This window comes from Ylistrum balloti, unplaced genomic scaffold, assembly GCF_031769215.1.
Source record: "Ylistrum balloti isolate Yb309-2 unplaced genomic scaffold, AGI_CSIRO_Ybal_v1 Utg370580, whole genome shotgun sequence".
Taxonomy (NCBI): Eukaryota; Metazoa; Mollusca; class Bivalvia; order Pectinida; family Pectinidae; genus Ylistrum; species Ylistrum balloti.
This window is the reverse complement of record NW_026782361.1, coordinates 1075146-1097042: the sequence shown is the minus strand read 5'-3', so window position 1 is coordinate 1097042 and position 21897 is coordinate 1075146. Positions and strand designations below refer to the sequence as shown.

The 21897-nt window shown below is 36.2% G+C and overlaps 1 protein-coding gene across 4 annotated transcripts; it reads right to left on the bottom strand.

Moving 5' to 3' along the window:
- Positions 1–1894: 1894 nt before the first annotated feature.
- On the bottom strand, positions 1895–18394 carry LOC132556624 (zinc finger protein 658B-like). 4 transcript variants are annotated; one of them, XR_009554477.1, is made up of 10 exons: positions 16944–17004; positions 15330–15395; positions 11898–13947; positions 11078–11296; positions 10652–10803; positions 7010–7086; positions 6022–6102; positions 5406–5503; positions 3813–4582; positions 1895–3715 (listed from the first exon to the last, which is right to left on the bottom strand). XR_009554477.1 is itself a non-coding variant. In XM_060221057.1 (9 exons), exons 3-9 carry the CDS (start codon positions 13905–13907, stop codon positions 4280–4282), a joined length of 2940 nt encoding a protein of 979 aa, XP_060077040.1. In that variant the 5' UTR covers positions 13908–13947; positions 15330–15395; positions 17763–18394; the 3' UTR covers positions 1895–4279. The 4 variants fall into 4 exon arrangements, 3 of the variants coding, with proteins under 3 accessions (XP_060077040.1, XP_060077039.1, XP_060077041.1); XM_060221057.1 differs by lacking the exon at positions 16944–17004 and adding an exon at positions 17763–18394 and having other exon boundaries at positions 1895–4582; XM_060221056.1 differs by having other exon boundaries at positions 1895–4582.
- Between the last annotated feature and the right edge of the window lie 3503 nt (positions 18395–21897).

Sequence of the window (21897 nt, the reverse complement as noted above, 5' to 3'; positions counted from 1 at the left end):
TCACTATTACACCTGATAGTAAGCTTCCAACAGGTCACTATTACACCTGATAGTAAGCTTCCAACAGGTCACTATTACACCTGATAGTAAGCTTCCAACAGGTCACTATTACACCTGATAGTAAGCTTCCAACAGGTCACTATTACACCTGATAGTAAGCTTCCAACAGGTCACTATTACACCTGATAGTAAGCTTCAAACATGTCACTATTACACCTGATAGTAAGCTTCCAACAGGTCACTATTACACCTGATAGTAAGCTTCCAACAGGTCACTATTACACCTGATAGTAAGCTTCCAACAGGTCACTATTACACCTGATAGTAAGATTAAGGTTAATGTTAGTGTATATCCCAGAGGTCATCATAATACCTGATCGTAAGGTCATATTGACATATATAGGCTTAATGTTAGTGTATATCCCAGAGGTCCTCATTACAGGTGATAATTAGATCACACTGTCTTAAATAGAGTAAATGTATCTTATTCTTGGCATTTGTTACACAGCAGTCAAAGTAAGTCACAAACACACTAGGTAGTGTGAGTACCCTAGTCAAAGTAAGTCACAAACACACTAGGTAGTGTGAGTACCCTAGTCAAAGTAAGTCACAAACACAATAGGTAGTGTGATTACCCTAGTCAAAGTAAGTCACAAACACACTAGGTAGTGTGAGTACCTTAGTCAAAGTAAGTCACAATAACACCAGGTAGTGTGAGTACCTTAGTCAAAGTAAGTCACAAACACACTAGGTAGTGTGAGTACCTTAGTCAAAGTAAGTCACAAACACACTAGGTAGTGTGAGTACCTTAGTCAAAGTAAGTCACAAACACACTAGGTAGTGTGAGTACCTTAGTCAAAGTAAGTCACAAATACACTAGGTAGTGTGAGTACCTTAGTCAAAGTAAGTCACAAACACACTAGGTAGTGTGAGTACCTTAGTCAAAGTAAGTCACAATAACACCAGGTAGTGTGAGTACCCTAGTCAAAGTAAGTCACAAACGCACCAGGTAGTGTCAGTACCCTCGTCAAAGTAAGTCACAACACACTAGGTAGTGTTAGTACCCTAGTCAAAGTAAGTCACAAACACACTAGGTAATGTGAGTACCCTAGTCAAAGTAAGTCACAAACACACTAGGTAGTGTGAGTACCCTCGTCAAAGTAAGTCACAAACACACTAGGTGGTGCGAGTACCTTAGTCAAAGTAAGTCACAAACACACTAGGTAGTGTGAGTACCCTAGTCAAAGTAAGTCACAAACACACTAGGTAGTGTGAGTACCTTAGTCAAAGTAAGTCACAAACACACTAGGTAAGTCACAAACACACTAGGTAGTGTGAGTACCTTAGTCAAAGTAAGTCACAAACACACTAGGTAGTGTGAGTACCCTAGTCAAAGTAAGTCACAAACACACTAGGTAGTGTGAGTACCCTAGTCAAAGTAAGTCACAAACACACTAGGTGGTGTGAGTACCTTAGTCAAAGTAAGTCACAAACACACCAGGTAGTGTGAGTACCCTAGTCAAAGTAAGTCACAAACACACTAGGTAGTGTGAGTACCCTCGTCAAAGTAAGTCACAAACACACCAGGTAGTGTAATTAACCTTGTCAAAGTAAGTCACAAACACACTAGGTAGTGTGAGTACCCTCGTCAAAGTAAGTCACAAACACACCAGGTAGTGTAATTAACCTTGTCAAAGTAAGTCACAAACACAATAAGTAGTGTTAGTACCCTAGTCAAAGTAAGTCACAAACACACAGTAAGACAGAATATTTGTTCACATAGCAGTGATGTGATAAAAAGATTTTGAAGTACTTACATGAATTGTGTATACAAAAGAAATTGCTGGTGGACAGAGACAGAATAAACACAGTGTTTACTTCAAAGTACCTTTATTTTGTGCAAGTTCTTATAAATATTAAATTCAATGACCAAAACCTGTTAAAAATCATTTCTGCCATTGTGTATTATGACAACAGTAATATTTCAATTTAATAACAGGTAAAATGTATATAAAGGCAAATTATGGTAAGCATGTATATATTATGTTTAATTCTGTGTCATGTTACAACTTTTATAACAGTAATATCAATAAAACATTAAATATAAAGCACTAGACATAGTGATGAATACAGGCATGACCCCTAAAATAACTGTCAGAAATAAATTGCTTAAAGACATGACCACTGATAATGACATATAAAACAATTGCTTTCATTCATTATTGCCCAAGTATCACGCAGTGCTGAGTAATTGCATAAACACCAAAGTACTGTAAAATCATATACATGTATATTCGTAAAGCACAATTTTCATTATTTTTCAAAGAAATCACTTTTTCATGAAAATTTGATTTCATGGATAAATATAGTTCAATAAATGTCCTTAACTTACAACAGTTCATGGACATATGAATTCATGGATTAAGGGTACCAACAAAAAACAATGTGAAAAATAACCCCCCCACAAATAGTAATGACCTCACACTATAGTCTGATATTGTCAAGCTGTAAAAAGGCTTTTAATCTATAAATGTTCTGTCGATTATCTAGCAATTCAATAAAAAATTAAGTACCTGGACATACATATGACAAGAAATTGGTACATACTTATATACAAGCAGAGATATATATATAGGTAACATGTTTTATATACATGTACCTCTCTAATACAAGATAGCCAAACATACACACAGATGTTTAAGCTATTGAAAATAGGTAAGGTTTTTGTGCGTTTTATTTTCTCAATACATATCTTCCTTCGGGTAGCATAAAAAACAAAATGCTTCTTATGCATCTGTTCATAATGATATTACAGGTTAAGATATATTTTGACACAAGGAATTTGACTAGAATGGCTGCAAATACAGTTTTCCTGAGATACATATGTATAGACATATAGTAAAAACATGTTACATTTTCACTATTTGTCTTGTGAAGAAGCTGGCTTCAGATACATGGAAACGAATACAAATATATTAGAGAGGGGCCTCGAGATCTATTCAAGACCAGTACACTGTGTCACATGGTACTATTGTAGACCTATACACTGTGTCACATGGCACCATTGTCATCTGTACGCTGTCACATGTCACTATTGTAGATCTGTACACTGTGTCAAATGGCACCATTGTAGAGCTGTACACTGTGTCACATGGTACTATTGTAGATCTGTACACTGTGTCACATGGCACCATTGTAGATCTGTACCCTGTGTCACATGGCACCATTGTAACCTGTACACTGTATCACATGGCACCATTGTAACCTGTACACTATGTCACATGTTACTATTATAACCTGTACACTGTCACATGGTACTCTTGTAGACCTGGACGCTGTGTCATATGGCACTATTGTAGACCTGTACACTATGTCACATGGCACCATTGTAACCTGTACACTGTGTCATAAGGCACCATTGTAGATCTGTACCCTGTGTCACATGGCACCATTGTAACCTGTACACTGTATCACATGGCACCATTGTAACCTGTACACTATGTCACATGGTACTATTATAACCTGTACACTGTCACATGGTACTATTGTAGACCTGGACGCTGTGTCACATGGTACTATTGTAACCTGTACACTTTGTCATATGGAACCATTGTTACCTGTACACTGTGTCACATAGCACTACTGTAGACCTGTACACTGTGTCACATGGCACTATTGTAACCTGTACACTGTGTCACATGGCACCATGGTAGATCTGTACACTGTGTCACATGGTACTATTGTAAACCTGTACACTGTGTCACATGGTACTATTGTAACCTGTACACTATGTCATATGGCACTATTGTTACCTGTACACTGTGTCACATGGCACTATTGTTACCTGTACACTGTGTCACATGGCACCATGGTAGATCTGTACACTGTGTCACATGGCACTATTGTTACCTGTACACTGTGTCACATGGTACTATTGTAACCTGTACACTGTGTCATATGGCACCATTGTAAACCTGTACACTGTGTCACATGGCACTATTGTTACCTGTACACTGTGTCACATGGTACTATTGTAACCTGTACACTGTGTCACATGGTACTATTGTAACCTGTACACTGTGTCACATGGTACTATTGTAAACCTGTACACTGTGTCACATGGCACTATTGTAACCTGTACACTGTGTCACATGGCACCATGGTAGATCTGTACACTGTGTCACTTTGTGCTATTGTAAACCTGTACACTGTGTCACATGGCACCATTGTAGGTCTATACACTGTGTCACATGGCAGCATTGTACATCTGAACACTGTGTCACGTGACACCATTGTAAACCTGCATGTTATAGTCAAGTTGATACTGATTGTAGGAGGCAGACATAGTCATTGCCATGTTTACTTGACTTTCCATATTTTCCTCCTCTGAGTAGGATGCAGCAGTGTTAGACTGCGACATGGTGACAAAGTTAGGATAGCCTGTGCCTGTTTTAATGGCATTCTTCCTTAGCTTAGCCACGGTGACAACCTCCATCTTGTGCTTGCCTGTGATATGTTTGTTGAGGTTGCCTTTCTCTTTACATCTGTAGTCACAGTAGGGACAAAGGAACGGTTTCAGATCCTGTAGAGGAAACAATACACAACTATATGTACGCAGATCAACAGATTATATTCTACCTACACAATCAGGACAATCTTGGTAAACTTAGCGTCATGAATACTGATATTGGAGGCATTGTAATAGATCATATCCTCTGTTACATTGGCTTTCACATCAGGACTCAGAGAAATATTGACCAATGCTTAGCCCTTGTTTTATAACCATCGCTGTTACCCATGGAAAGAATTTGACAAGTTCTTTCCATTCCTGGAGGGGGTTCAGTGTGTAACCCTTTTTCAGGTGAAGATGAGCATCAGACTAGAATACAGCTAGAGGAGGCAGTGGAATAAACACTGACCTCTATTACTTATCAATATATTTAGAACTATCTAATGCTCTAACAATGAGATAGAACTCGAGTACAAAACTTACACAATCACAGAAGTCCAGATTATTTGAATAGTGGTGGGACATTTAAATATTGTCTTTATTTTCAGAAGCTAGATTTCTTACCTGATAAATTAATTCCCTTTCGCCTTGTTATCAATGGATAACTACTGATTTACTTGTACTTTTTCCAATAAATAAAATAAATTTTGTCTTGTGTTACAAATACTTTGAGGATTTCATCCCACAAAACCTACAGAAAACACTTTCAACAATACATTTCAGTGGTAATCTGATTCGTACTTCAAAATAGCACTTCATCTATGATTGAAATATCTTGATCTCTGTTTAGATACAATGAATTTAGGAACTTTGGTCTCATTTCCATATGATACAACATCCTGACCTGATTACTGATGGACATTAAGATGTGGAGTATATAGTAAAATGTCGGTACCTTTTGAGTGTGGATACGTGCCACATGGTTTTTAAGATTACTTTTGTACTTGGTGGAATATCCACATCCTGGTATAGGACAGAACTCATCTTTCATTTCTGAAAAAAAAAGAGAACAAAAATACAATTACTCTTTTAGGAGTACATTGTAGATGATGTTTTGAACAAATAATTTTCTAATGCACATTCAATAAAAGTGTGAACATACATTTGAACATACAAGTAATGTCATGTCAAACTAGACAGTATACATTTTCAAGAAAAAGAGAGAGAGAGAGAGAGAGAGAGAGAGAGAGAGACAGACAGACAGACAGACAGAGAGAGACAGAGAGAGACAGAGAGAGAGCACCAGCAAAAATGTAATACATATAATCTTACACTTGAGTCCATGTAATATGGAATTTAATAACCTAATTAGATAATTTGATACTACATCAATACTAATTTAAGATCAAACCATTTTGGACAAATCCCCTCTTATCAAACTTTTTTTATTGAACTCCAAAACATGATATGAATGAGGTCAAATGATTGCATTTCTATCCCAGTCATTACATAGGCTACTTATAACCCTCAGCTGGAAAAGATTTTTCAGTAAAATGTTGCTTTATACATACGGTGTCTCTGTATATGTCTTCCCAAACAATCTTCTGTCAAAAACTTCTTTCCACAAGAGTTACATTCATATTCTTTTGCTTCTGAAATAAAAAAAATTCAATGAATCATTAACACAAAAGGTCTGATTTTCTCAATTCCTAAGAATGATAAAAAAAAATTGGAATCTGCATCATATCCTGTGACACTACAGAGCTGTTGGTAGTTAGGTACAAGCTGTCCAGCACTTCTTGACAAAAAATTTAGGCTAGATTTAGGGCTAAAATTACAAATTTTAGGGCAAATTTAGGGCTAAAATTAGGAATTTTATAACTAGAATAGGGAGTATGAAAGCATTAAACTGACTTACCTTTGCAAATTTGACAAAATAGAAACTAACATACAATGCCTTAATTGCAGGAAAGGTGTCTTCCAGGGTTTCAGTGTCCCAGCTGCTGTTGGCTGTGACCTTAAGAATCACACCTCTGTCACTCAGTCACAACCAATAACAATCTGGGTACATAGATCCACTGGTCAACTTCCTTTCATTGTCTACCCTAAATTAGAACTACAGACTACATTAAAACACATTTTAAGTATTTTCAGTAAATTGAAAGAAATATAAAAAAAAGTAGGAACTGAAGTGAAAAATTGGGGCTTTTTTAGGAATTCCCTTTGAATTTTTCATTTTTTTAGGAATTTTAGCAAAACTGAAAGAAATTAGGATTTTTTAGGAATTTTAGGGACGCTGGACAGCCTGTAGGTATCATACTCTCAGCTGTATCATATCCTGTGACCCTACAGAGCTGATGGTAGTCAGGTATCATACTCTCAGCTGTATCATATTCTGTGACCCTACAGAGCTGATGGTAGATATGTATTATACTTTCAGCTGTATCATGTCTTGTGACCCTACAGAGCAGATAGTAGATAGGTATTTCAAATTCAGTAACACTATTTATGGTACTAAAGTATTTATACTGTAGTTAATCATTTTTAGTGTGTTATTACCTGTAGAATGGTGCCTCATATGCTTTCTCAAATGTGATTTCTGAACAGTAAAAAAATCACAGTGTGTACACCTGTGCCTGAAAAAAACAGATGGTATTGGTAAATCTAGGTACTAAATCAGTACAAATTGGGTTAACATTGAATTATTAGATATTAGCATAGAATAACTGGGTATAGAGTGTCTAAGTACAGACCAATGAGGTACAAATTAACTAGGACACATTAACTGGATACAGACTGAGTACAGATCAACAGGGTACAGACTAACCGGGTATAGATTAAGTAGGTACAGGTTAACTAGGGACAGACTAACTGGGTACAGAATATCTGGATACAGACTAAGTACAGATCAACAAGGTTACAGACTAACTGGGTATAGATTAAGTAGGTACAGGTTAACTAGGGACAGACTAACTGGGTACAGAATATCTGGATACAGACTAAGTACAGATCAACAAGGTTACAGACTAACTGGGTATAGATTAAGTAGGTACAGGTTAACTAGGGTATAGATTAAGTAGGTACAGGTTAACTAGGGACAGACTAACTGGGTATAGAATATCTGGATACAGACTAACTGGGTACAGAATTTGGATACAGTACAGATCAACAAGGTTACAGACTAACTGGGTATAGATTAAGTAGGTACAGGTTAACTAGGGACAGACTAACTGGGTACAGAATATCTGGATACAGACTAAGTACAGATTTAGTACAGATCAACAAGGTTACAGACTAACTGGGTATAGATTAAGTAGGTACAGGTTAAGTAACTGGGTACAGGTTAACTAGGGGTTACAGATTAAGTAGGTACTAACTGGGTACAGAATATCTGGATACAGACTAAGTACAGATCAACAAGGTTACAGACAAACTGGGTATAGATGAAGTAGGTACAGGTTAACTAGGGACAGACTAACTGGGTACAGAATATCTGGATACAGACTAAGTACAGATCAACAAGGTTACAGACTAACTGGGTATAGATTAAGTAGGTACAGGTTAACTAGGGACAGACTAACTGGGTACAGAATATCTGGATACAGACTAAGTACAGATCAACAAGGTTACAGACTAACTGGGTATAGATTAAGTAGGTACAGGTTAACTAGGGACAGACTAACTGGGTACAGAATATCTGGATACAGACTAAGTACAGATCAACAAGGTTACAGACTAACTGGGTATAGATTAAGTAGGTACAGGTTAACTAGGGACAGACTAACTGGGTACAGAATATCTGGATACAGACTACAGATCAACAAGGTACAGATCTGGGTAACAAGGTTACAGATCTGGATACAGACTAAGTACAGATCAACAAGGTTACAGACAAACTGGGTATAGATGAAGTAGGTACAGGTTAACTAGGGACAGCCTAACTGGGTACAGAATATCTGGATACAGACTAAGTACAGATCAACAAGGTTACAGACTAACTGGGTATAGATTAAGTAGGTACAGGTTAACTAGGGACAGCCTAACTGGGTACAGAATATCTGGATACAGACTAAGTACAGATCAACAAGGTTACAGACTAACTGGGTATAGATTAAGTAGGTACAGGTTAACTAGGGACAGCCTAACTGGGTACAGAATATCTGGATACAGACTAAGTACAGATCAACAAGGTTACAGACTAACTGGGTATAGATTAAGTAGGTACAGGTTAACTAGGGACAGCCTAACTGGGTACAGAATATCTGGATACAGACTAAGTACAGATCAACACGGTTACAGACTAACTGGGTATAGATTAAGTAGGTACAGGTTAACTAGGGACAGCCTGACTGGGTACAGAATATCTGGATACAGACTAAGTACAGATCAGCAAGGTTACAGACTAACTGGGTATAGATTAAGTAGGTACAGGTTAACTAGGGAGCCTACACAGAATATCTGGATACAGACTAAGTACAGATCAGCAAGGTTACAGACTAACTGGGTATAGATTAAGTAGGTACAGGTTAACTAGGGACAGCCTAACTGGGTACAGAATATCTGGATACAGACTAAGTACAGATCAGCAAGGTTACAGACTAACTGGGTATAGATTAAGTAGGTACAGGTTAACTAGGGACAGCCTGACTGGGTACAGAATATCTGGATACAGACTAAGTACAGATCAGCAAGGTTACAGACTAACTGGATACATATCCAGAGCAATTGAGGTACGAGTCTTGCATAAGGACACAACCATGCTAGCATAGACCAGTCTGTTTTTCAGCTTCCTAAGATACAAAAACCACCATGGAAGCACTGAACTCCACACCTTAGATCTTCAACTGAGGATACATAGGCCAATGTTTTACCAACTGAGCTATTGCAGCCCCAAAGCTGTATACAGTGTCACTGTGAAAACAGGATAAAGATAAAGAATCAATGGGTAGAGACAGACTGGGTATCTTATCTGGGTACACACTTTGGGTATGAATGCACTGGGTACACACTAATTGGGAACAGTAAACTGATTATAAATGAACTGGGTACATACTAATTGGGAACAGTTAACTGAGTACAAACTAATTGGGTACACAATAATATCTGAGTATAAATGAACTGTGTAAAACTATCTGGGTGTATATTGACTGGACAAGACTAACATGATGGAGGAAAACCTGGTCAGTTTTGTCTACTGCAGAAAAAAAAACCTTGAATAAGACAAAGTGTAGACTAACTAGGTCAGACTAACTGTGCACACACTTAGTATATAAATACTATCATCTATAATATCCTGTACATAATTTGTTACAAGTTAACAGACTACAGACTAACCAAGTGGAGACAAATTCAGTACAGATTTACTAGTAGATATAACCAGGTACAGACTGACCAAGTGGAGACAAATTCAGTACAGATTTACTAGTATATATAACCAGATACAGACTAACCAAGTGAAGACAAATTCAGTACAGATTAACTAGTAGATATAACCAGGTACAGACTAACCAAGTGAAGACAAATTCAGTACAGATTTACTAGTATATATAACCAGATACAGACTAACCAAGTGGAGACAAATTCAGTACAGATTTACTAGTATATATAACCAGATACAGACTAACCAAGTGAAGACAAATTCAGTACAGATTTACTAGTATATATAACCAGATACAGACTAACCAAGTGGAGACAAATTCAGTACAGATTTACTAGTATATATAACCAGGTACAGACTGACCAAGTGGAGACAAATTCAGTACAGATTTACTAGTATATATAACCAGGTACAGACTGACCAAGTGAAGACAAATTCAGTACAGATTTACTAGTATATATAACCAGGTACAGACTGACCAAGTGGAGACAAATTTAGAACAGATTAACTGGTATATATTAAAAGGCACAGATTAACCAAGTGGTGAGAGATTCAGAACAGATTAACGGGTATATATTAACAGCCACAGATTAACCAAGTGGAGACAAATTCAGTACAGATTAACGGGTATATAATAACATCCACAGATTAACGAAGTAGAGACAAATTTAGAACAGATTAACTGGTATATATTAACAGGCACAGATTAACCAAGTGGAGACAAATTCAGAACAGATTGACTGGCATATATTAACAGGCACAGATTAACCAAGTAAAGACAAATTCAATACAGATTAAATGGTACATATTTAGTAGCTACATACAATTTCAGGTCAGCAGGGGGAGCCACCTCATGTGCTCGTAACATGTGACTGTGGAAGAAATGTTTGTCCCTGAAGCTGTTCGGACAAAGGTGACACAGGAACTGCTTCTTTATAGGTTTCTTCTCCTCGCTGTGCATGGTGTCAATGTGAGTCTGTAAGTAAGGCTCTGTGATGATAACTACAAGTATCTAATGTGTTCAAAATAATCAAAGAGATGTACAGTAGTTCTATACATAGTTCAGGGAAATATGAGGGGTTAAAAAAATAATTATAATATAATACAAATCAGAATATAAATAGTCATTCCCGCGATAAGTTAAACATTGGACAAGGCAGTTTATAATACAATGAAGGTAGTGTTGTCTACATTTTAACTTTAAAATTAGTACTAGCATACTGTAGTCCAATGGGGGTAGAGTTATCTACCTTGAGGTAAGTAACAGAGAGGAACTTCTTGCCACACTGATCACACTGAGAGCCATTCCTTTGGTCACGGTCAAGGTGCACCTCCTGATGAGACTTTAGAGCACGCTTGCTTTTAAAAGTGGAGTTACATGTGAGGCAAGTATGACTCCGATCACAGCAGTGGACATCCCGCTTGTGGCATAAATACCGATATTTATCCACTGTCTGGTAGTCACAATTCTGTTAAATGTATATGTTAATTTCATCATAATCAAAGGTTCATCATGTTAACTTTAAAACCCATATTGGCTTTTTTTCATGAAAATCAATATCATAAATATGGAGAACTATCACTATACAGTGGAGTATCTCTCTTTATAGGGGATTATTACTGTATACAAGAGATATCACTGAATGTAGTGGCTTATCAGTGTATACAAAGGATTATCATCAAATACAGAGAATTATCAATGTAAACAGAAAATTAGCACTACATACATAATATTAGCACTACATACTGGGGATGTTCACTGTATGCAATGGATCATCACTATACATAGTTTACCATACATACAGAGGATTCACACTATATAGAGGGCTATCATTATACACAGGGTAATCACTATACAGAGATTATCCCACATACTAAGGATATCCCACAATGTTTATCTATGTAAATTAACCTTAGAATTTTGCATTCACCATCAGTAAAATCACAAAGTACTATTAGTAAAAATGTTTGTACAGATCTAGGATCTATCATACTCTAGTAAAACACAGATTCGTTTTCTTTATCTTAAATGAAAGCTAAATAGCAGTTCAGATAACAGTTACAACTTACCTCTATATCACAAGAAAAGATTTCATATTTGTTCGCCTCAAAGGGAACATTGTGTTTGTGGTTTCTGTGGTCAACCAGATGTTTCCAGTTATCAAACTTTGTATTACACTCAGGACAGTTCTTTCCATAAGGGTGAACCTTTTTTACATGATCATTTTTAGCATCTCTTGTTGCAAATGTTTCTCTGCAGATTCTACATATAATAGTCTGATCTCTTACATGCTGGTTCCTACGATGATTTTCAAGCTCACTAACTGTAGAGAAAGAGGGGTGACCATCACATTTAAAGCACCTGATCTTCTCTGGATGGGCTTGTTCTTTGTGGGTCTTAAGTTGATGTAGGGTGGAGAATGTGCCTTTACAGACGGCACACTTATAACCATCAGGTTTTAATTTGTGAACCTCGCGCTTGTGTTTGGCACGCTCCATTTTTGAAGTAAACACCAACTTACATAAGGTACATATCACATTTGCCTGTGCCTGCTTTTTGGTGTCTTTGCTGCCTCTTTTTGTCTTAGTTCTAGTTGCAATATTTACAGGATCCCTACCTTTAACACGCTGTACCTTAGGTTTACTGGTATCAACTTTCTCTTGGTTCTTTCCATCTGAAGTTGGTCCTAATTTTTGTTTCTTTGCATGTTTGTTGCTTTTCAAATTTTCACTTCCATGTTTAGATCTCAAATTCGAACGAAGAGAACATGTGTTTATAGTTTTGCTTTCAATTGTCTTTTCCATTTTTTTGATAGTATTTCCAGAATCAGTACACAAGGTACTTACATTATCCTCATTACATTCTAAGGAACTTCCTAGCTCATCATTTGTACTTAATGATTTGGAGGAGTCAAATGTTGATGATTTTGAATGGCAAAGTTTTTTGTGCTGGGAAAAACTGCTTCTATTTTGAACTTTCTCATTGCCATCTCTACAATTAATAGGCCACTGCTGATGTGATGTGAGGTTATCAGAATTAAACTTAGAGTAAGAATCATCTACTTCAGGGCTTAATGGTGAAGTGTTGATATTGGGCGATGACTGACTTCTTTTTGTTTCTCCTTCTTTCTTTGTCACATCTTCACTTAAAGATGAATTTACAAACCCTTGTGTATCTGAAGTTGATGAATTTGACAAATTGTCAACATCATTTGCTAACAGACAAGAAGCCAATTTCTCAGTGTCTTCATCACAGTCATTTGGAATTTGCATTGATCTTTGTCCATCAAGAGAATCATCAGGGTCTGATCTCCTAACTTTCTGCAGAAATGTTAACTCTTGAGAAGAGATAGTTACAGGTGACCTTTGACCTTCATGACGAGTACTGTCACATGAAATATGATTTTCCCGAGAAACACACATGTGAACATCATATGCATTGCTCATATCTACAGCTGCCTGTTGATTTCTGTCAACATGTGTGTAGTGTTGATCTGTATGAACATTCAGTTGATCTTGCTGCACACTTTCTGTACCAGGACTGTTATGGGGACTTGTATTGGGTAGCTGGGAGTACCCTTGGATGCTGACACCTACAGGAATATTTGGTGATCCATCTCTTAGACCAAGTTTATTTTCTAGTAAAAACAAACTTTCAGGTAAGTTTCTAGTAGTTTGTCCTTTCTGAGAATGCCATCCATTAAAGAATCTCTGGCATACTTTCACAGCCTCTCCTACTTGTAGAAACAAACAAAGCTGCATTAGGTTCTCAACATTTTCTGATGAAACAGCAAACTTTCCTGTGTAGAACAACCTGAGTATGACAGTAACATCCTCTAGCCTCCCAACTTGTAGGTGGTAGTGTGACACTCTGAACTGCTGTCTGTCACTCACCTCCATATTATGTAAGTACGGACTTGCAGCACACAGCACTGCTCTGTGAGCCTCTACACTACCATTGCTTGTATGTATCACAGCATCACACAGCTGACCTCTTTGCCATAGTCCATACAGGGTTTCCATCAACCCACACTGGAAGCCTGGCACCTCGATCTCCACAGGAAAAACTCTCTCTTCCATACTGCAATACCAGTTATGGCTTTAATGCAAGTAGAATTTCCTGAAATACAGAAAACAATATGTAGATTCAAAATTATATTTCATAATCATTTTATATACTCATTCATTTAAATATAAATATAATTTATATATAATCATTCATGCAATACAATTTAAAGCTTTATTAAATGAAAATGAGATAAAATTTGAGCAACAAATATCATCAGTATTGATTATCCTATTTTTCGTATCCTTTTTTTCTTCAAATTTTTCTTTTTGAATAAAGGATTCTTATCAAACCATACTGATTTTCCAATTTAACAAGAGCATAGTGTGCCTACAGCTCCCCGGTGTAGTTTTTTTATATAACACACAATGCAAGTTTGTAAGATATGAATACATTAGCCTACTTCCCTTCCTTTAACTTGATGAGATACTGAAAGGATTACTCTTACTTCTGTACAGAAAACAGTATTTTTACATACTATTATTCATTTTCATTTATTTTAGAGAGAATATTATTGAATTTTAAATATTAAATATGAAGCAGAAATTATGCTTTTTCATTCATTAATTGTTACTAGAAGTAACTAAATCAGAAAAATCAAAAAATTATTTTACATTTTTTTTTTTTAATTAATTTCTAATTTCCGATAAGTTAATTTTCACCTATTGTTGGACAAGTGATTTGAATATGTAACAGATGTATAATGACAAGTGTGACAGGACTGAAAAGCTACATGTTTACAACACTCCTAGACCTTTAGAGAGCTTTAATCCAAATTATTCTATGTGCTCTCAACTTTTATTTACTGGCCTTGAGTTAATTGATTCCAAACAAAAAAAGAAAAGTTGAGTAGACATCAGAATAATTAAGACTATGAGAGATACAAATTGTATACAACATAGGGCGTCATTACTGAAGGTTGGGAGATCCTTGTATTTAAGAGGATGCACCAAGACTTATCTGTGTCTTCTCATTACAGAGGACTTTTCTCCTGTGAACTTTGTCTTTATATTGTTTTCAAGCAAGTCATAAATAACTGCTCTTTAAAAGTAACCTGGCAAAGCATTATGTTTTCATTCACAGGGTGAGATATCTACCGGGGGTAAACCATATGTTACATTGCAAATGAAAAGTTTGAAAATATTTTGTCTAATTTTTGTACAAACTGACAGACTTTTCCACTATTCAATCTTGTCATTGATAACATTGATCATCAGAAAAACACAGGTGAGCACATTTTAAAAGTATTTTCACTTATATAGTTATTTTCGCATGATTTCACTGTGACTGTTGATTGGGTTACCCTATGTATTGTATGGTTTATTGAATAGTAATCAATAAAACATACTATTGCTAAATGTACATTTGTTATTTTCATTATATATATGTGTCATTTTAAGTGGTTAGTTTTAAAAAGCATTTATTTCATGACTTACCTGCATCCTTGGAACATCAGTTTCCAACCCTTTTAAGATTTGCATCTTGAAAGCTACACAAATGAACTGCAACCAAACAAAAACATTATACAATTTATTCAATAAACTGATTAGTGAATGACCAATATTTACGAAAAGATATTCCACAGATACCACCTCAAATTTGCTCACCTGAAATGGAGGTTATGCATTTTAGAAATGTTAATGCACTTTCATTTTCTGGTGGCATCACAAAAGCAGAGAGACACTTGAATAATCATAATAAGGCCCAGAGATGCAGACCATACATAGAACCAACGTTTTGAATGGGAATGACATTTCAATGAAGAAATTTTCAAAATAACACCTTGTTGTAAAAATAGTAGCTGTGTTTGTATGTGTCACCTTTTGAAAATAGTTTTTTTAAAGTTGAAAATGTTTGGTGTTTTTTATCCAAAAGAGCGACATTTCTAAATTCATTTATTTTCACACCACAAAGCATTCTTTTGTGTCTGTCAGTCTACAGCTTACTGATAAACTCTGATGAAAATGTCATTAAAAATGATAATCTTTAATCAATATTTTCCAATATAAGATGTGCATGTTTGGACTTTCATAGCAAAAATATTGCAAGGAGGAATTGCTTATTATTCATGATCAACTTACATATATCTTCTTACATCTATATATATTTAAAGGAGCAGACTTAGAATAGATGAGTCATGTTGCACAGTCATTTAAATAATGATAAGCAGTTTGACAGGTTGACCTGGAACGTCTGTACACTTTCCCAAGCAAAGTTTGGGCATAAATGTCTGCTACCTTCTTAGATGTGATGTCTTAAAGATATCATTAGCAGAGGGAAAAGTATTAGTCAAAGTCATATTCTTTTGCTTATTTCAATATGAACATATTTTAATTTGCATTTAACATTAAAGAAATAACACAGTTTATCAGATAAAACATAAGTCTCATATTGTGTGGCGAACAAATCATCAGTTTTTGTTTTATTCGCAAGTGTAACATAAGTGTGAAGGATTTATATACATGTTCTATCTGTCTATCCACGACTTTATTTTTATCTTAATTGTAGATCGAACGTTAGAACCCTTCTGGTTAGTGGCACATCAAAATCATACAGGTGCAAGGTTACACAGTGAGGAAGGTCGGTATTTTATGACATAATGTGTGGTAAAAAATGACCACTTCAAAATACATTGTAATGAAACCAATGTTTAAACGATACACCAATGAGTCAGTTGGAAGGACAAAAATCTCCTGCAATGAGAAGACGAGTTGGAGTCTCATCACACCCTCCCAGGATGTTCCCTGTGCCGTGGCAACCTGTGTTATGAATACTGAACTCGTCTCCTAAAAAATCGTCTAAAATGATGTAAACACGTCGTGATACGTGCACTGTCGGTTCAGTAACACCTACAAGTGAACGTGTTATCAAGTCTGTTTCTGCATTGGAACGTCATACTCATATATTCAAAGGCTAAAGCAGAGCTATAACATGGCCCTGTGGTTGGAAACACGAGCTATTTCTAAGTATGCATGCAGATGTATATATTTCTGTTTTAAATTTTTCGTTTTGTCTGACTTCTTGAGTATCAAAAGCAAACACTTGAATACCTGTCTATCATTAAGTTATTTTCGTGGTTTTCATCTTAGAAAGTTTGAAGCAACACTGCTGCTGAAACCCCATTCAATCCCTGTCTTTCATGTGTTTTGAATGAGCGCATGTAACAAACAAACGGACATCAACATGGACTTGGAGAGGAAAGTAGTTTCCGGATAAATTCTCGCCGGATCTTATATCTGATATATATATCTTTGAGTCAATTTAGGCAAACCAAGACTATAGTGGGTTTTTTTAATATATAGTTTATGTATCAACAGTTCTTCACAGGTGTAAACAAGAAACTAATTTCCAAACGAAATCAAATGTGATACAATCTACTATATATAAAAATCCATTGACAAGGTTATCTCCCCTACCACGTAAGGGCGCCGCTTTAGTATCTATTTGAAATCGTCTGTTAATAATTCCAGTTAGTTATATCATAGATTTAAATGATGTAAAAAAAACTAATAATAGAATAATAAATGATATCACCAAATACACCAAATTTTTGATATCATTAATTCGATTTAGTGATATTCATTCAAGTTCTTGATTTAAAAAAAAACAACAACATTTTCTTCGGGTTAGTAATGTCAACAGAATAGTTCTTATAACACGACCAGTAGAATATCAGAGTGTGACGTTTCGATGACTACACAGTCACCTGACCAGTGTGGAGCGTACTAGCTCTGAAGTACGTAATGTACAAAATGGTACGGAATCCGAAGACCGACTTTTTCGGCTGTACTATAATCATTTGTATGCTAAGGTTGAAAATAATGTAACCAGATGGTAGACAGATTATAGACCAAAAATACACATTGTACCATTGTACTGCAGTCTATTCGGCTACGCTTTGTTTAACTCTTGGTCATATATGTACCAGAATCTTTGTCCCCCTCGTCCATGTTTAGTACTGGCACGCTGCGGCGTATCCAGGAGGCTTCTTTATCCAACCACCTGAAAAGGTTGTTTTCCCTGTTGTCTAATTTGGAATTTTCTCAGTCAATGATATGGTTTTGCTGTGCAGAATGATATGTGAATGCAGATTTAGTGACCATGGACTGATAATGTTTTCGATCTAGTGATTTTTTGCCTTATTGGAATTCAGCACATTTCTGATGTTCATTGAGTCGGACCTGGAATCACTTATCTGTTTATTCTGATATATGATGCGTCGCAGTACTTGCATCCATTTTGTATACGCCTTCTGCGACGTCCTCTTCGCGTGTTTTATCCTTAGGATGGATTAGGACATTTCGGAGAGTCTGAATGTGGTTTCGTAGCTATTGCAATGCCAAGACCATGGTAAATCCTCGTAATGGTTTTGATAGATGTAAGGGTATACGACTTTCCCTTTCGTTTTGTTCTTTTCCTTGGCGTTTCGTCTCGTAGTCTTATTGATTTTATCAAATTCATTGTTAACTTTCTGGATTGCCCAATTACGGTATCCATCGTTTCACATCTGTTGAACAAGGTTCGTACAACGCCCACCTTCTGGTGTAAGGGGTGGTGCGATCGGACGTTGAGGTATTGGTATGTGAATTTCTTTAACTATAGACCAATACTTTGATAGTACCGTCATCCAAGAGGGTGTCAAGGAATGGGCAAAGTGCCATTGATATTTTCCCTTACAGGTGAATTTGATGTTGTTGGTGGTATCTACAGTATTGATATGCCCAGTCAAATCATTCGGTTATCTTTTTTTTAACTATTTCCAATCAACATTTCACAGACTGGGCTTGCATGATACGGGGCCGTGGCAATAGCTTCTTTCTCCGTGTGCTACGTGAATAAGCTGGCCACAATTGGAGACACTGGGCTGCCATAGCTGTGCCAAACCGTTGCTGATAGATGGTATCTCGAAAGGCAAAGTATGTTGTTGTAGATTATAGTTTCATGTTCTTTCGCCATGACCGGTCTTGTTCTATACGGCTCTGAAAGATACCAAGTGCTTTGTCTGTGGATGTTTTGCTGAAAAGAGACACTACATCGTGTGAAATTAATTCCTGATCAAATGAATTCATGCTGATATCATTAATCGGAATTATTGATATCAATAATTCAGTAAATGATGTCATCAATTCGAATTATTGGTTTCTATTATTGTGGTGATAAGTGATATCACGTATTCTAATTAGTGATATTAATAGCTCATTCAGGATGTCAATAAAAGAATTAGTGATATCAATGTATCTAATGGGTACATTATGTAGATAAATACCGAAATGGCTGCCCAATACCAATGTACGAATGGATAAAACGATATTGCATTATCCATGAATTTAAACGAACATGTTTCAAAGATAAAGGTATAAAAGTGATGATGCACATACAAATACGATCATGTGCTCCCAGAACATAAACATTTTACATATAACCGGCATGTCATCAAAATGAGATTTTAGTCAGTGAATATTTAAGTTCGAGACACACCATTGAATTATATATTGTTAAAAAGAACAACAAGAAAATAGCAACATGTCAACATAATCATAATCCATACCGGACATCATTAAAACTATGGCAAAATATGAATAAAAGAAAAATTTACACCGAGACTCTCGAAAACGTGCATGGAGAATATGGTCAAGTGTTTCGGAAGAGTAAGCGTCGACAACACCCGGCATGTAAGTCAAGTTCTCAAATGAGAACAAGGTATACAACAACGGAACCAGCAGGTAAACTGCCGAGCATCAAATACGTACAGCTTCATATCACACAAAGAAATATTTTACAATGAGATCACAATGACGGCCATAAACCTTTCCAATAATTCTCATCAACCTGCATTTTTTTTGAAACCCCGTGTTACAAGATTGTCCCTCAGTTTACGACTTCTTGCACAGAAATTATCATAATAGGAACAGTTCCCTGAATATCGAATCAATTGCTACATGTAAACACCATAGGTTGGGGATAAGTTCATGGAGTCACTCACATTAAAATGTCGACTTTGGAATTCGGAATATCAAAACTATGATGTTTAGCTTTATAGACTGAGTCCTAAATACTTTGTTATATTAATTACTATTTTTGTTATCAACTTTCAGTGTCACACGTACAACTATAGACGTATTAAAGTCTTCAAACAACTTTATCTGTCGATATAATGTACTTTTTTTTCTTTTTAGTCTCTGAATTCTGAATGGACCAAAGATTAAGAATGTATTGTAGAGCAAAATCGCCTTCCTAATTTTCATTAATCCGAGATTAAGCCGCTAATGTGTTTTCTAGTATTCGGAACTTGAACCACATTTATGAAAGTCGCAGTTGCCAACAACACAGACAATTGGTCTAATGTTTGCATCTTTAATATACAATGTGTTGAATGTCTAAAGAACGTACGTACACCGTTGTAGACCATGGTACACAGAAAATAATCAATCTGTGCCACTGACGTTGTCGATATGACTGATAATCTGTTACTGTAGTTAATATATAACTCTGTCAGCCAGCTGTTAGAAATACGATGAATATTTCCATGGCTATCAGACGGAGACAATAGTACATGTAAATAAGCATCACATAGTATAAAACATAATCATGTCTTGTATCAAGGACAGGATTACACAGATATGGATGTGGTTGATGTATCAAAGAACTACATGTATAGATATACCTTACTGGAGAATGTCAGCTACTCCATGTGTTATTTGACATTTTGTCACTATATTACGGAACTATAAGCATCTTCATCTATCAGCGTTATCACAACATGGGATCATATATGGAACTTTCATATCAACCATTCGCGCCCTTCACACAACCTCTATCTATCGATATAAAAAAATGGGATTAGTTATATAATTTTCTTGTAATCAGTCTCTCTATATCGATCTAGCATACCCTGGGACCAGTTATCAAATTATATTGTGCACAACCTCTATATATCGATCTAGCATACCCTGGGACCAGTTATAAAATTATATTGTGCACAACCTCTATATATCGATCTAGCATACCCTGGGACCAGTTATCAAATTATATTGTGCACAACCTCTATATATCGATCTAGCATACCCTGGGACCAGTTACAAAATCATATTGTGCACAACCTCTCTATGTCGACCTACATACCTCGAGAGCAGTCATATAATTATCTTGTGCAATGCCTCTTTATACCGATATAACACACCGTAGGACTAGTTATATATACTTATCTTGTGCACAACCTCTCTATGTCGACCTACATACCTCGAGAGCAGTCATATAATTATCTTGTGCAATGCCTCTTTATACCGATATAACACACCGTAGGACTAGTTATATATACTTATCTTGTGCTCAATCTCTCTGTTTCAATAAGCACACCATAGGACCGGTTATATAATTATTTTATACACAACTTCCTTATATCGATCTAGCACACCCTATTAATGACCATTTATATAATGATATTGCACACAACCTCTCTATATCAACCTTGCACACACTTGGACCAGTAATGTAAATATCTTGTATACAACCTCTCTATATCGACGAAGTACACCCTGGGTCGTGGTTTACAATCATCTTGCACACAACCTCTCTATGTCGACTTAGCACACCCCGAGACCGGTTATATTCTTGTACACAACCTCTCTATGTCGACTTAGCATACCCCGAGACCGGTTATATTCTTGTATACAACCTCTCTGTATTGATCTATCATACTCTGGTGCCAGCTGTGTGTCGACCTATCACACCCCGGAGCCAGTTATGTTGGCATACATTCTACACTAGAGACTATTTGCTAAAGAGGTACCTTTTATACAAGGGTCTTACTTATAACGAGGCCAGTACATACGTAAATCTGATTTTTATATAGATTACACGGAACAAAATACGACAAAAGTTTGACAGAAGAATCATTGACACTAATCATTAAGTCTGGTGACTTCTTGTTTGAAAATCAGACGAATTCACGTGGACGATTTAGCTCCTCTGTTGTCAGGACAATTGTGTTATTTAACCACGTAA

Coding starts and splice junctions, on each gene's coding strand:
- LOC132556624 (XM_060221057.1), bottom strand. CDS start 13,907: ATGGAAGAGAGAGTTTTTCCTGTGGAGATCGAGGTGCCAGGCTTCCAG. Junction 7,087..10,651: donor CCCCCTGCTGACCTGAAATT/GTATGTAGCTAC, acceptor TGTTTTTTTCAG/GCACAGGTGTACACACTGTG. Junction 5,504..6,021: donor AAGACATATACAGAGACACC/GTATGTATAAAG, acceptor TTTTTTTTTCAG/AAATGAAAGATGAGTTCTGT.